This window comes from Salvelinus alpinus, chromosome 9 (genome assembly GCF_045679555.1).
Source record: "Salvelinus alpinus chromosome 9, SLU_Salpinus.1, whole genome shotgun sequence".
In the NCBI taxonomy this organism is placed as follows: Eukaryota; Metazoa; Chordata; class Actinopteri; order Salmoniformes; family Salmonidae; genus Salvelinus; species Salvelinus alpinus.
In genome coordinates, this window is record NC_092094.1 from 51857087 (window position 1) to 51870304 (window position 13218).

The window sequence follows — 13218 nt, forward strand, 5'->3', positions numbered from 1 at the left end:
AGCATTTCACTGTAAGGTCTACACCTGTTGTATTAGGCACCATTTTTTTGAAATTTGATATTACTCAGACAGTCCCCTTGGTAAAACGTCTTTGCAATCACCCCAGCCAACTCTATCAAAAATCTTCTTCACCCATCGCACACAATCTGCAGCACATTAGTGATTTCCGCCTGCAGTCAAAGGTACATGTTCTAGACAGGCGGCCACACAAATTGTTAACATTTAGCCCATATCTTTAGTATGTTTTAGCTTTGGTTGTGCCTAGTGTCAGTGAGTTTGATGGTTAATGTGTAACCCCCACAAACTAACTGAACCTGGATTCGTGGAGATGCCCAGAGGAACATTGTGCTTTGATAAGCCAGCTGGTGTTGCGTGCTGAGTCACTGAACACACGACTGGACAAATAGGTGACAAGTTAGCACACATAATGACAGTTTGACTGGGTCCACACCACCGCAAGACAACGCTGTGTCTGAACAGCGCATGTTGGACTGTTCACTTGGTTGAACAACACTCAACTTGGGACTTACTACTACTACTACTAGTTGGTCGGAACACCGCTCAACTTGTTCTAAATACTACTCCACTACACTATCTTGGTTGGACTACCACTCAACTTGGTCTGGCTACCGGTCAACGTGGTCTAAAAACTACTTAACCAGCTTGGGTTGACTACCTCTGACCAAGTTTCAGACCCTGCCCCATCTTGAGTAGTAACCCTGCTTCAGGTGGTCATGGATTGTGGCTCTAAATGCCCCAGGGGTCAGCTCCTGCACCTGGATGTGTGTGTGGATGAGCAGAAGCCTCGCGGCGGTGTCCTAGAGCTCCTCGGGAGACTGAGGCCCCAGTGGAAGCCACAGGACATCAAGATGAAGGTAAGTGAAGGGATTGTCACATCAGTATGCCAATGGGCAAAACTGGTTGAAATGATGTTGTAATGCTGTAATTTCAACCAGTTTTGCCTGTTGGAATGTAAGCGAGAAGTATTAGTATTCTGAGAAGTGAGTAGTATTAACCCCTAGTTGTGTTCTCGTGCGCATCAGACCTTGAACATGTTTCAATGAAAAAACATTCCCCTCAATCTTCAACCAGACACTCAGAGGTAACAACTTCAGCAATAAGGTCATAGAAAACCATAGGAATCGCGTAGAACGTCTGTCCTCAGCTAACATAGCTTCTCTTAAGGTCTCCATTCGTGTGTGCAAACAGTGGGGCAATCTCCCAGAGAAATAGGATCTATATTTGTCAGGGTCACAGTGGAGCGGGACTGACCTCTCAATCTAGAACAGGTCTAGTTTAAGCACACAGAGAGATGAACGCTACCCCCCCAGATTTCCCCCTCAAGCCCTCTCAATCAGTATTGAGGCTAGGTTTGTGGGGACTCTGAGCAAAAATATTAAACCAAAAATAGACACTCTTGGTTCATAAAGACGAAGCTGTTCAGAAACGACAGAAAAGTGGGTATATAGACATCTCCGAGAAATTCTCAAAAAGTAGGCAGCATAGCCTCTCAAACTCTCTGGATTGAATTAAAGCTTTTCTGTCCGGTTCAAATGCCTTTGCTCTGTCAATCTCAACTCCGAGACAGACATTGTTCAACATAATTCAGAGGCCACGTTGAATAGATATGAGTCAGAATAAATTAGGGAGAGAGACTTTTCAGTCAGTTGGATAGAGAAATGATCCTAAGCAGAGCTTAGACCAAGACATCTAGTTTCACTGACTGGGCTGTGTTCATTAGACACGAAACCGAATAAAACATCCTGAAACCGGAAGGGACTGCCTAGACTTAATGTACGTTTTCCGTGGCAAAGATGGAAGAATTCTTACAGTTCTCCAATTCATCCAATTAATTTAGTGCTCCTCATACCTCTATTGAAGTACGGAACAGATAGCATAATCATCTCTTAAACTCCATAAAAAAAGACATCTATTCAAACGAGGCAAACACCTCTCCTTAAACCAGGCCCCGTGTTTTGGGAACAGGAATACAACTAATTGTTCTTTTAAAGTTGGATCTAGTAAGTCTTATACTACACAAAGCATGTGTTCCATCAAATGTGAGTTCACAACAGCATGAAGGCTACAGTGGCATTGGTGAATGGTGCTCACCACATTGTGCAAACCCAGAACCAAATGTTGTGTATACTGGCCAGCTAACAATTGTTCTAAGAGTCAACTCAAGTTTGCGAAAACATTTGTGATTGCTATCCAACAAAAGGCAGATTCTCGCTAGAATACACCCCCACACAAACGGTTTGTAAACGCATGGTCCTTCATGTTCAAGAATAGGTTATGGGTTTGCTCTCTCTCCCACATAACACACCGGTTTGATGACAAAAGCCTGTCGTATTTTATTACAATAGCCTATCTTGTGTCAGCTGTGGCATGTTTGTTCAAATGGCTCCCAATCCAGCGCTATGAATACTTCATCAAATGTCAAGGTGACCATGTTTGTTCTCTGCCACTCTCGATGAAACATTGTGTTAGATGCAGTCCCTTCGGGGTTTGAGGAGCCCTTGGGGGACAGTGGGAGTGAGAGAACGCTGGAGCAGGCAGTGAAAGGAAACAAACGTACATTGATGTGCATGTGGAAGGTCTGATATTGCTTACCATGACCACATCATAACCACTGAACATTTTCCAGTCGGTGCTCAATAATGAAAGTGGCCTGTAGGATTTGTCCTTGAAATTGTCCCAATCCGTTACATAATACACTGGAGTGACTATAAATGCTTACAAGCAGGATGTTTTAATGTTTCATTTGAATAGTTCCTCCAATTAAAGGGATATTTCACTCAAATTACAAAATGACATTAGTTTCCTTACCCTGTAAGCAGTCTATGGACAATGTAAGACAGCAGTCAATGCTATGGTTTTGTTGATCTGGCCACTTTCTGCAGGGAATTTGTATTTATTTGATTTTTATTTAACCTTTGTTTAAACTAGGCAAGGCAGTTAAGAACACATTCTTGACGGTAATGGTGTGGAATTTTAGTGAACCATCCCTTTAATGAGAAGGACCATACATACCCCTCTCCCTCCCTGGAAGAGTCTCCACCTGCTTTGAATAAGAGATGGGATTGTCTCTCTTTGGTTAATCATGGGCTAAATTATCACAACACTGTTATTCTTATTGTAGCGTAAAGTTGGGAGTCATAAACTATTGCGACCTGTCAAAATACCATCACAATATGAATGCTGGCCCAATTGAAGTGTTATGCAATTACTTTAAACAGGAACTTATGACTAGACGTTAGGATACACGTGTTATATTTAATGTTTTGGTTTGTTACGGAACAGTATTTGCCCACGTGGAACAAACCACAGCACGGCAAACCTTTCATTTTTAATCTCATGCAGTTTGGACTTTTGTTTTGGATTTGTTCTGATCTTTTTGTGTGCTTTTCTCCTCTCTTTCCTCATTCATATTTGTATACATTTTTGGACTGTTGAGGAACAGAGATTGTGAGTCCACTGGCCTATCACCGTAAACATACAAAACATCATTGATGTAGACGTCACGTGTAAAAGTGATATAATCTGATTTAAAACAGGAGGAGTGGGAGACACTCACACATAACAGGTAGACAGTAGTGATGGGGGAGAAAATCGATACAGTTACATATTTGGATATAATTGTTTACAATAAATTGTATCGTTTCGACAATCTCGCAATATAATTTTGTGTACTAGTTGGCTGTACCAAAACTCCAGTATTTTTTCTTCATAGCTTGTTCTCCATCTTCTTTTTAAATATGGAGCCAATTTGCTTTCAGCAGTTTTATTTCCATGACTGATTAAAACTCGTTTTCTCATGGCTCTCTCTTGTGCCTCTGCATCAGACATATGGTGAGCAAGATGTTTGGAACATCGAATCGTAATATAATCACAGTGTCAAATCGCAATACATACATAATCTTGAGAATCACAATACATATTGTATCGGCAACTTATATAATATCGTGAGGTCCCTGGAAATTCCCAGCCCTAGAAAACAGGTATACACATGGGTGGGCTGTGACGTCGCAGCTGAGCTTGCGCTGTTTGTGAAACCTCAGAGCAGGGAACTAACAGCTCATGAGGGGGTTAATATGAGGATGAGAGTCAGGATCGTTACCGGGCCTCCCGAGTGGCGCAGTGGTCTAAGGCACTGCATCGCAGTGCTACCTGTTCCACTAGAGATCCTGATTCAAGTCCAGGCTCTGTCGCAGCCAGCCACGGCTGGAAGACTCATGGGGCGACGCACAATAGGCCCAGCGTCATCCGGGTTAGGGGAGGGTTTGGCCGGCAGGGATGTCCTTGTCCCATCGCGCATTAGCGCGTGGCACGGCTCTCCTGTGGCACGGCTCTCGACCTTTGCCTCTCTCGAGTCCGTAAGGGAGTTGCAGCGATGGGACAAGACTGTAACTACCAATTGGATACGACAAAATTGGGCAGAAAAAGGGGTTAATTAAAAATTGAAAAGATTGTTACAGCTATCAACACTATCCTGATATTGTTGTGTTGTGTTCAGGTGTTCACAGAGGGCATCACCAACCAGCTGATGGGCTGCTTCGTGGGCTCGCTCCAGGAGTCAGGGGCTGTGCTGGTGCGTGTGTACGGGAGGATGACAGAGCTCTATGTGGACCGGGAGAGAGAGGTGGAGATGTTCCAGATACTCCACACTCACAACTGCGGCCCGCAGATCTACTGCAGCTTCCGGAACGGCATCTGCTACGAGTTTGTGAGGGGGAACGTGTTGGATGACACACTGCTCACACAGCCTGCCATCTATAGGTATCTGTGAAAAGTTCTAAATGTCTTACACATACTGTACATTTACGGTACAGATTTGAAGAACACAAATGAATAGATTTCATCATGTGACTTTCAAACAGTTACAGAGTTTAATGGCTGTGATAGGAGAAAACTGAGGCTGGATCAACAACATTGTAGTTCCTCCACAATACTAACATATATGACAGATTGAAAAGAAGGAAGCTTTTACAGAATACACATATTCCAAAACATGCATCCTGTTTCCAACAAGTCACTACAGTAATACTGCAAAGAAACGTGGCAAAGCAATTAACTTTTTCTCCTTAACACAAAGTGTTATGTATGGGGCAAATCCAATACAACACATCACTGAGTACCACTCTCCATTATTTTCAAGCATAGTGGTGGCTACATCATGTTATGGGTATGCTTGTAATCGTTAAGGACTGGGTAGTTTTTCAGGATAAAGAATTAACAGAATGGGCCTCCCGAGTGGTGCAGCGGTCTAAGGCACTGCATTGCAGTAATTAAGGCGTCACTACAGACCTGGGTTCGTTCCCAGACTGTGTCACAACCGGCCGTGACTGGGAGTCCCGTAGGGTGGCGCACAATTGGCACAGCGTCGTCCGGGTTAGTGGATGGTTTTGCTGGGGGGGCTTCACTTGGCTCATTGCGCTCTAGTGACTCCTTGTGGTGGGCCAGGCGCCTGCAGGATGAATTTGGTCGTCAGTTGAACGGTGTTTCCTCTAACACATTGGTGCAACTGGCTTCAGGGTTAAGCGGGCGGGTAAGAAGCAGGGTTTGGTGGGTCATGTTTGGGGAAAGCATGACTCGGCATTCGCCTTTCCCGAGCCCGTTGGGGAGTTGCAGCGATGAGATCGCAATTGGATATCACGAAATTGGGGAGAAAACGGGGGTTAAATACAAATATATATTTGTATTATTTTATTATATATATATATATATATATATATATAATAAAAATAAACAGAATACAGCTAACCACAGGCAAAATCCTATAGTTGCTTACTAAGAAGAAAACGAATGTTCCTGAGTGGCCGAGTTACAGTTTTGACTTAAATCTGCTTGAAAATCTATGGCAAGACTTTAAAATGGTAGTCTAGCAATGATCAACAACCTATTTGACAGAGCTTTTGTACAATCCAGGTGTGTGAAGCTCTTAGAGACTTACCCAGAAAGACTGTAACACCTGTAATCACTGACAAAGGTGATTCGAACATAGCAAAAAGCTACGGACAATGTGTTTACGCGGAGTGGATCAGGGAAACCCAAGAGCAGACTCAGACGAGGAGACTGGGATGAAGTAACCAAGGTATTTATTGAAACACGGGGAAGATGGAGTGCAGGCCAGGGGAAGCTCGGACGGGTTGCAGGAAACCAGGTGCGGAGACTGAGGCTGGAGCGAGAGGGGTTGGGAATAAATCAAGGGGTATGAATAGTTTCTGAAGGCACTTTAGTTCCAATGCAAATGTTCTAACTTTCGGCGAAGTGTCTTACGTCTTGAGCGTCAAATATCTTGATAAAAAGCATCAGGTAGGATTTAATCAATACACAAATACGAATATAGTTTTATATATATCTGAAATGACTTTGTTTTTTGTGAATTTGATTACATCATCTTGAGGTCTAGTCAAGAGATTGTGGTGCATGAACCTGGAAGTATGACGTAGGAACGCGCCACTCTCATAGGGCGCTGTAGCAGTGTCAATCCAGTGAGTCTCACATTGGATCTGAAAGTGAACGATAACAGTGGAGCATGGGAATGGAGGAATGAGAGGGTTATCCATCCATGTGTCTGGTGCGGGGGTCATGGGAGTACTCTGTCTTTTAGGAGTATCAGAGGAGAGGATAGGGTCGCTGAGACATCAGAGAACAAAACGATGTGAAGGCTTTCACAGGTTCTTAAAGGTTTTCTTTAGAGTAGCACCTGCTGGTTGGCTGGCTGTGTGTGTGTGTGTGTGTACGTGTGTGTGCATGTGTGTGTTTGTTTGTTTTTACTTTATGTAAGTCTCTCAGTGTGTGAGTCTGGGGCGGTGATTAAGATTTGGGTCTGGATAATGGTTTCTCAGTGGGTACCATTGTAAAGAGTATGTTTGTTGGACTCAAACTGTACTAATACCAACCAAACAATTACAGTCAAATTTCTGTGTATTACCTTCAACCTTCTGACTTACTTTTACCGACCTCATTAAATATGCTTACTCTTCAATTCACTACCTCGCATGTGTGCAAATCAGTTAAATACTGTATATTGTGATTGTATTTAATGATATATATTATGCCTATTATTTAATGTAAATCAGTTTCCTTAGATTTACTCCCTGGATACATTTCCTTTGATCCCCTGAACCAGTTTCCTTAGGTTCTCTAAACCAGTTTCCTTAGGTTCTCTAAACCAGTTTCCTTAGGTTCTCTAAACCAGCTTCCTTTGATCCCCTGAACCAGTTTCCTTAGGTTCTCTAAACCAGCTTCCTTAGGTTCTCTAAACCAGTTTCCTTAGGTTCTCTAAACCGGCTTCCTTAGGTTTTACTCCCATTGATCAATTTTAACTCTGAACCAATTTCCTTAGGTTCTACACGTGATTGTAGGTCAACTCTCGATCAATTTCGTTAAATCCTACTGTTCACCGACCAGATTAATCATTATAGGAAAATAGTTCTGCCAAATTGAACCTCAAAATGTTGTGTATGAGGAGGACAAGAGATCTTTCACCATTAAGACTCGGCTGGAAAACAGACAGTACCTCACAGAGATTTTTGAATAAGGTATCTTACCTTCTTAATTGTGGGCGGAGTTGCTGTCTGTGTCCAAGCCGAGTCAAACAGGTCAAGAAGTCAAGTCGCTTTTTTTGTGTGCAATATCTTGGTTCTGTCTCATTTGTAGTTATGTTATACAATTATACTATTTGTTTTCCTTCTGTAGATTGATTGCGACAGAAATGGGAAAAATCCACTCGATCAAGCTTGAATCGGACAACCCTGTGGAGAATATTCTGTGGAAGAAGATGGCCCAGTTTCTCAAACTTGTCCATAACGCTCAGAGCAACACAACAGCACCACATAGGTGAGTAAACACAACCCTATCTACTTAGAAACTTAAATGTTTTTTGTAAACCAAAGATTTGTAATAGTCGTTCACTTTCCTCTTCCTTTATTAGTTGTATTGATGGTGAAGTCTGACTCATTTAGCCAGTCGTTACTGTTGCTATTATGCTGCGTTCATAACCAAGTAGGAAGGTGGTATTTACCACATACAGCTGGGAAAAATTCAGTTGAATGTCCCTCCAACTGGTAATTACTATTGGTAAATAAGTCTATAAGCAATCTATTAATATGGTTTTTAAACACTATCATTTGTTTGTGAGCTTAATGTGTACTTTTAGATTAGGGTTGACATAGCTTGTTTGCCATCCGCCAATTTGTGTTTCTCAGCGGGTTCAAAGCATGTGAATGTATCCGGCTCGTATTGTAAGAAGCACTATGCAGAAATCGCTCAGCCATATCCTGGTTGAAAATTCTAATAGTTCTCCTAATTTCAGTTTGTATGACAAAACAAGCAGTCATTGTTCCAGAGAATCATTGTACCATCTAAACCGGTGTGAAACATATTTTCCATAACCAAAATTATTGTATTTCAGCTGTTGTACAACCAAAGTAAAAGACACAAAAACAAAACTACAGAAAGGGAAGCATAGAAATAGCATACATAGAACAGATCTACCGCTTCTTAGACTTGCCTTCAATGAAAGATCTATTACTCATATTTTTATGTGAATTTGCTATGGTTGCCCAAAAAGTTACATATTGTAGCTTTTAAGACTGAACAAGTGGAAATTACTAGCTTCCTATTTTGTTATGAACGCAGCATTAGTCCACTCTCTCTTGCTATGTGGGGACACCAAGATGAGAAGAAGTGATTGGCCCATTGAGGAGGTGGGGGAGTAGCGCCTGTGGTAATGACATTGTGCTATCTTAGCCAGGGTCACAGGGTGAAAAGTGAGATGGAACTTCCAGACACTACAAATAAAAGCAGACACTGGCTCGGTTTCCTTGAAACGCTCTCTCCCTTATCAGTCAAATGTTCTGCGTTGTTTACGTTTGCTAAGAGGGGTCGGAAGTCCATGCAAACTCGAGTCAAACTAGAGTCCCAAAGTAGTGGGTCTGCTTTAGTTTTTCAGATTGAAAGAATATCACCAGTCTAGTATGTTCGTTCTGTTTTTTTATGTTTTGGGGGGAGAGGGCAGGGCAATTAGCTGTGGAGTGGGTCATCCATTTAACATAGAAGTACGATGGGGAGATTGGGATCACTACGATAAGATAGAAGCAGCTTCCTGCATACATATGAGATGGAGTCAGCATGTCTCTAGTAGTCTTTTTAACATTGCTATGACAGGACACAGACAACTAACTTGTGTGTGTGTGTAACATCCCATATAAGTTCTATTTTAAATAAAGAGAGTCGCACACGCTTGATATAAACTTCCAGTCATTTATCGGGTAAACCACCAACGTTTCGGCATCACTGTGCCTTCTTCAGGATAATGTAACGAATGCTTGAACCAGGTTATGTAGACAAACAGTGCAATTAGTGCAACCAATGACAATAGTGAGGGGGTGTGTCATAGTTACTGGGGGTCTACAAGCATGGCCACAGTATTGGGGATAGCTTAGTGAGATCTGACCTGCCCCCTGAGCCCACTCTGACACTCCTGACACCCATTCCAAATGGGAACTACGAATGTGGCTCATGCACCCAGTGCAATAGCACCACATGAACATCCTTCTTCAGACACCCACATACAGGTCAGAAAATCCCTGTTAGGGGTATCATCTCATGCAAGACAAAGGGAGTAATCTATCTCATCACCTGTCCATGTGGGAAAGCATAGATAGGACAAACGAAAAGTAAATTAAAACAACGCATAGCTGAACACCAAAGCTTAATCAGGTGTAAGAGCGTTGACTTTCAAGTAGCAGCTCACTTTGTTGGAGCTAACCATCCTATCTCCTCCCTCAAATACACAGGTATTGAGCAATGGCTATCCAGACTACTTGCATTGCCCCACCACCTTTTACACCGCTGCTACTCTCTGTTATCATCTATGCATAGCCACTTTAATAACTCTACCTACATGTACATATTACCTAAATTACCTCGACTAACCGGTGCCCCCGCACATTGACTCTGTACCGGTGCCCCCTGTATATAGCCTCGCTGTTGTTATTTTACTGCTGCTCTTTAACTACTTGTTACTTTTATCTCTTATTCTTATTCGTATTTTTTCAACTGCATTGTTGGTTAGGGGCTACAAGTACGCATTTCACTGTAAGGTCTACACCTGTTGTATTCGGCGCATGTGACTAATACTATTTGATTTGATTTGTTACTTTACCTAGGAGAGGAGGTAACATCGAGACCCTACTACTACACAGGGAGGCCTACAGGATATCCTGTCTAAAAACACTGACCCCTAGTGGTCTGAATATTGACGTTGATCTCAAGCCCTTCTTATGAACATTTCTCCTTCTTATAAATGAATATATTCTTTCTACGCTTATTATGCATTATGGTTGAACCAAAAGATTACATGTAACAACAATGAAATGTAATGGAAACAAATAAATGTATATGAAATAAAATTCAACAGTAATGTATGTTGATGCTAATATGATGTACAATATCTAATTTATGTTGCCATATGATAACGATAGCCTAATATATTCAACATGCTGTAAACTATTGTCTTGTAAGGGTTTCACTCAATTCATTCTCGTCAACCTAGTAATTATGACACACCCCCTCACTATTGTCATTGGTTGCACTAATTGCACTGTTTGTCTACATAACCTGGCTCAAGCATTCACGACGTTACCCTGAAGAAGGCACAGCAATACCGAAACCTTGGTGGTTTACCTCGATAAATTACGGGAAGTTTATATATATATATATAGCGTGCGACTCTCTATTTATTTTGATAGCTTACAGTTTACTCGCCGTTAGTCAGCACCTCTACACAAAATAATTTCTCAGGGTGTGCGCCTGCTCATGGTTTTTCTTAGACATATACATGATGTGGCATGACACAGGTAGTGGTATTTACAATATGATAATGGAAGTATAAGCAAACAATTTTCAAGAATCTTAGAAGTAACTAAGATGATGTTAAACCCAAGTATGTCAAGGCAATTGCTAACCTGTAGACAATTTAATTATAGAAAGGGCATTATTCATTTTGCAGAGCGTACACCAGCTTTAAAGTTGCACCGCATTCGGACGTCCAATAGATGGAGCTATATTGTGATACATTTTTAAACCTGGACAAATTGATCCACAGTTAAGTTTCAAAATCAAATTCATAGGACAAAAAAAGAACAAATAGAAAGTCAGAAAGGCCCCACTAAAAGGTTGAACATTGTCTCCAGACATTTGGATGCACAGGAGGTTGGTGGCACCTTAATTGGGGAGAACGGGCTTGTGGAAATGGCTGGAGATGTATAGGTGGAATGGTATCAAATACATCAGACACATGGTTTCCATGTGTTTGATGCCAATCCATTTACACCGTTTCAGGTATTATTAGGAGCCGTCCTCCCCTCAGCAGCCTCCACTGTTTGGATGTCTAGATCAATATTTAAATGTCGGTTTATACACTACATGACCAAAAGTATGTGGACACCTGCGAACATCTCATTCCAAAATCATGGGCATTAATATGGAGTTTGTCCCCCCTTTGCTGCTATAACAGCCTCTACTCTTCTCGGAAGGCTTTCCATTAGATGTTGGAACATTGCTGCGGGGACTTGCTTCCATTCAGCCACAAGAGCATTAGTGAGGTTGGGCACGGATGTTGGCCGATTAGGTCTGGCTCGCAGTTGGTGTTACAATTAATTTCAAAGGTGTTGGATGGGGTAGAGGTCAGGGCCCTGCAGGCCAGTCAAGTTCTTCCACACCGATCTCGACAAACCATTTCTGTATTGACCTCGCTTTGTGCACGGGGGCATTGTCATACTGAAACAGGAAAGGGCCTTCCCCAAACTGTTTCCACAAAGTAGGAAGTACAGACTCGTCTACAATGTCATTGTATGCTGTAGCATTAAGATTGCCCTTCACTGGAACCAAGGGGCCTGAACCATGAAAAACAGCCCGAGACCACATAGTTGGCACTATGCATCCGCCAAACCCAGATTTGTCCATCGGACTGCCAGATGGTGAAACGTGATTCATCATTCCGGAGAACACGTTTCCACTGCTCCAGAGTCCAATGCGAGCTTTACACCACTCCAGCCAACGCTTGGCATTGCGCATGGTGATGTTAGGCTTGTGTGCGACTGTTTGGCCATGGAAGCCCATTTCATTAAGTTTTCGACAAACAATTATTTTGCTGACATGGCTACCAGAAGCAGTTTGTAACTCGGTAGTGAGTGTTCCAACCGAGGGTCGACGATTTTTACACACTACGAGCTTCAGCACTCTGCAGTCCCGTTCTGTGATGTTGTGTGGCCTATTACTTTGAGGCTGAGCCGTTGTTGCTACAATAGACGATTTCACTTCACAGCAACAGCACTTACAGTTGACTGGGGCTGCACTAGCAGGGGCTACTCTGACAGTGCCACGTGGAAAGTCACTGAGCTGAATCCACTCATTTGAAGGGGTGTCCACATACTATTGTATACATAGTGCATGACATAATCAAATATGGTTGATTTCTGTGCAGAACAAATTTGTTTATATTTTTCACATCTCTCATTGTACGGTATTCCACTTATACAAGGAATTCTTCCAATCTATTGGCTCTTACAAGTCAATCGTCCATAAAATATACATTTCAAATTATTGCCTTGAATGTTTGTTTGTGGTTTTGTGTGTGATAAAAGGAGCCACAGAGGGAGAGGTTGAGAACCGGACAACACACAAAAGCATCAGAGAGACTTTTGTACTTCGGGAATGTAAAAGTGCTTGTGAAAGAGTGTCTTCCGAGGAAACGGAGGTAGAGGGGGAGCAGGAAGAGGCTGCACCTGCAGAAGAGCCCCTCAGTCAGCGTCAGACAGTCACCCGCTGGGGTGGGAGGCAGAAGAGAGGAAGGAGAGGAGAGAACAGGAGAGGAGATACATCTGTGGTGTTGAGGAGAGGGGGGAAGAGGGCAGAACAGGAGAGGAGTGGGGGAGGAGAGAACAGGACAGGAGAGATACAGCTGCACTACAGTTCCGAGGAGAGTGGCGAAGCCGGAGAGAGCAGCCTCCTGCTCTGCTCAAAGCCCTCCTGCTAATTCTTCCATTTAACACTCAACACAAACCACACAATACTGCCATAATCACTGCTGCTCCACTGGAGCTGGTAATCAGCTGTAAATAAGGCGCATTGATAACGAGCCGCCAGAAGAGGAAATTCCTCTAATTACTGTAGCTAGCTCTCTAGAAACTTCACTGAAAGAAATGA

The 13218-nt window shown here is 42.6% G+C and overlaps 1 protein-coding gene across 1 annotated transcript in view; it reads left to right on the forward strand.

Annotated features, from left to right (window-relative positions):
• Positions 1-337: 337 nt before the first annotated feature.
• LOC139584004 (ethanolamine kinase 1) overlaps positions 338-13218 on the forward strand; it is a 33921-nt gene continuing 21040 nt past the window's right edge. Inside the window, exons 1-3 of the mRNA XM_071415516.1 lie at positions 338-875; positions 4517-4779; positions 7705-7845. Of these exons, the coding sequence (XP_071271617.1) occupies positions 735-875; positions 4517-4779; positions 7705-7845 (545 nt within the window). The 5' untranslated portion in view covers positions 338-734. The remainder of the gene's footprint in view (positions 876-4516; positions 4780-7704; positions 7846-13218) is intronic.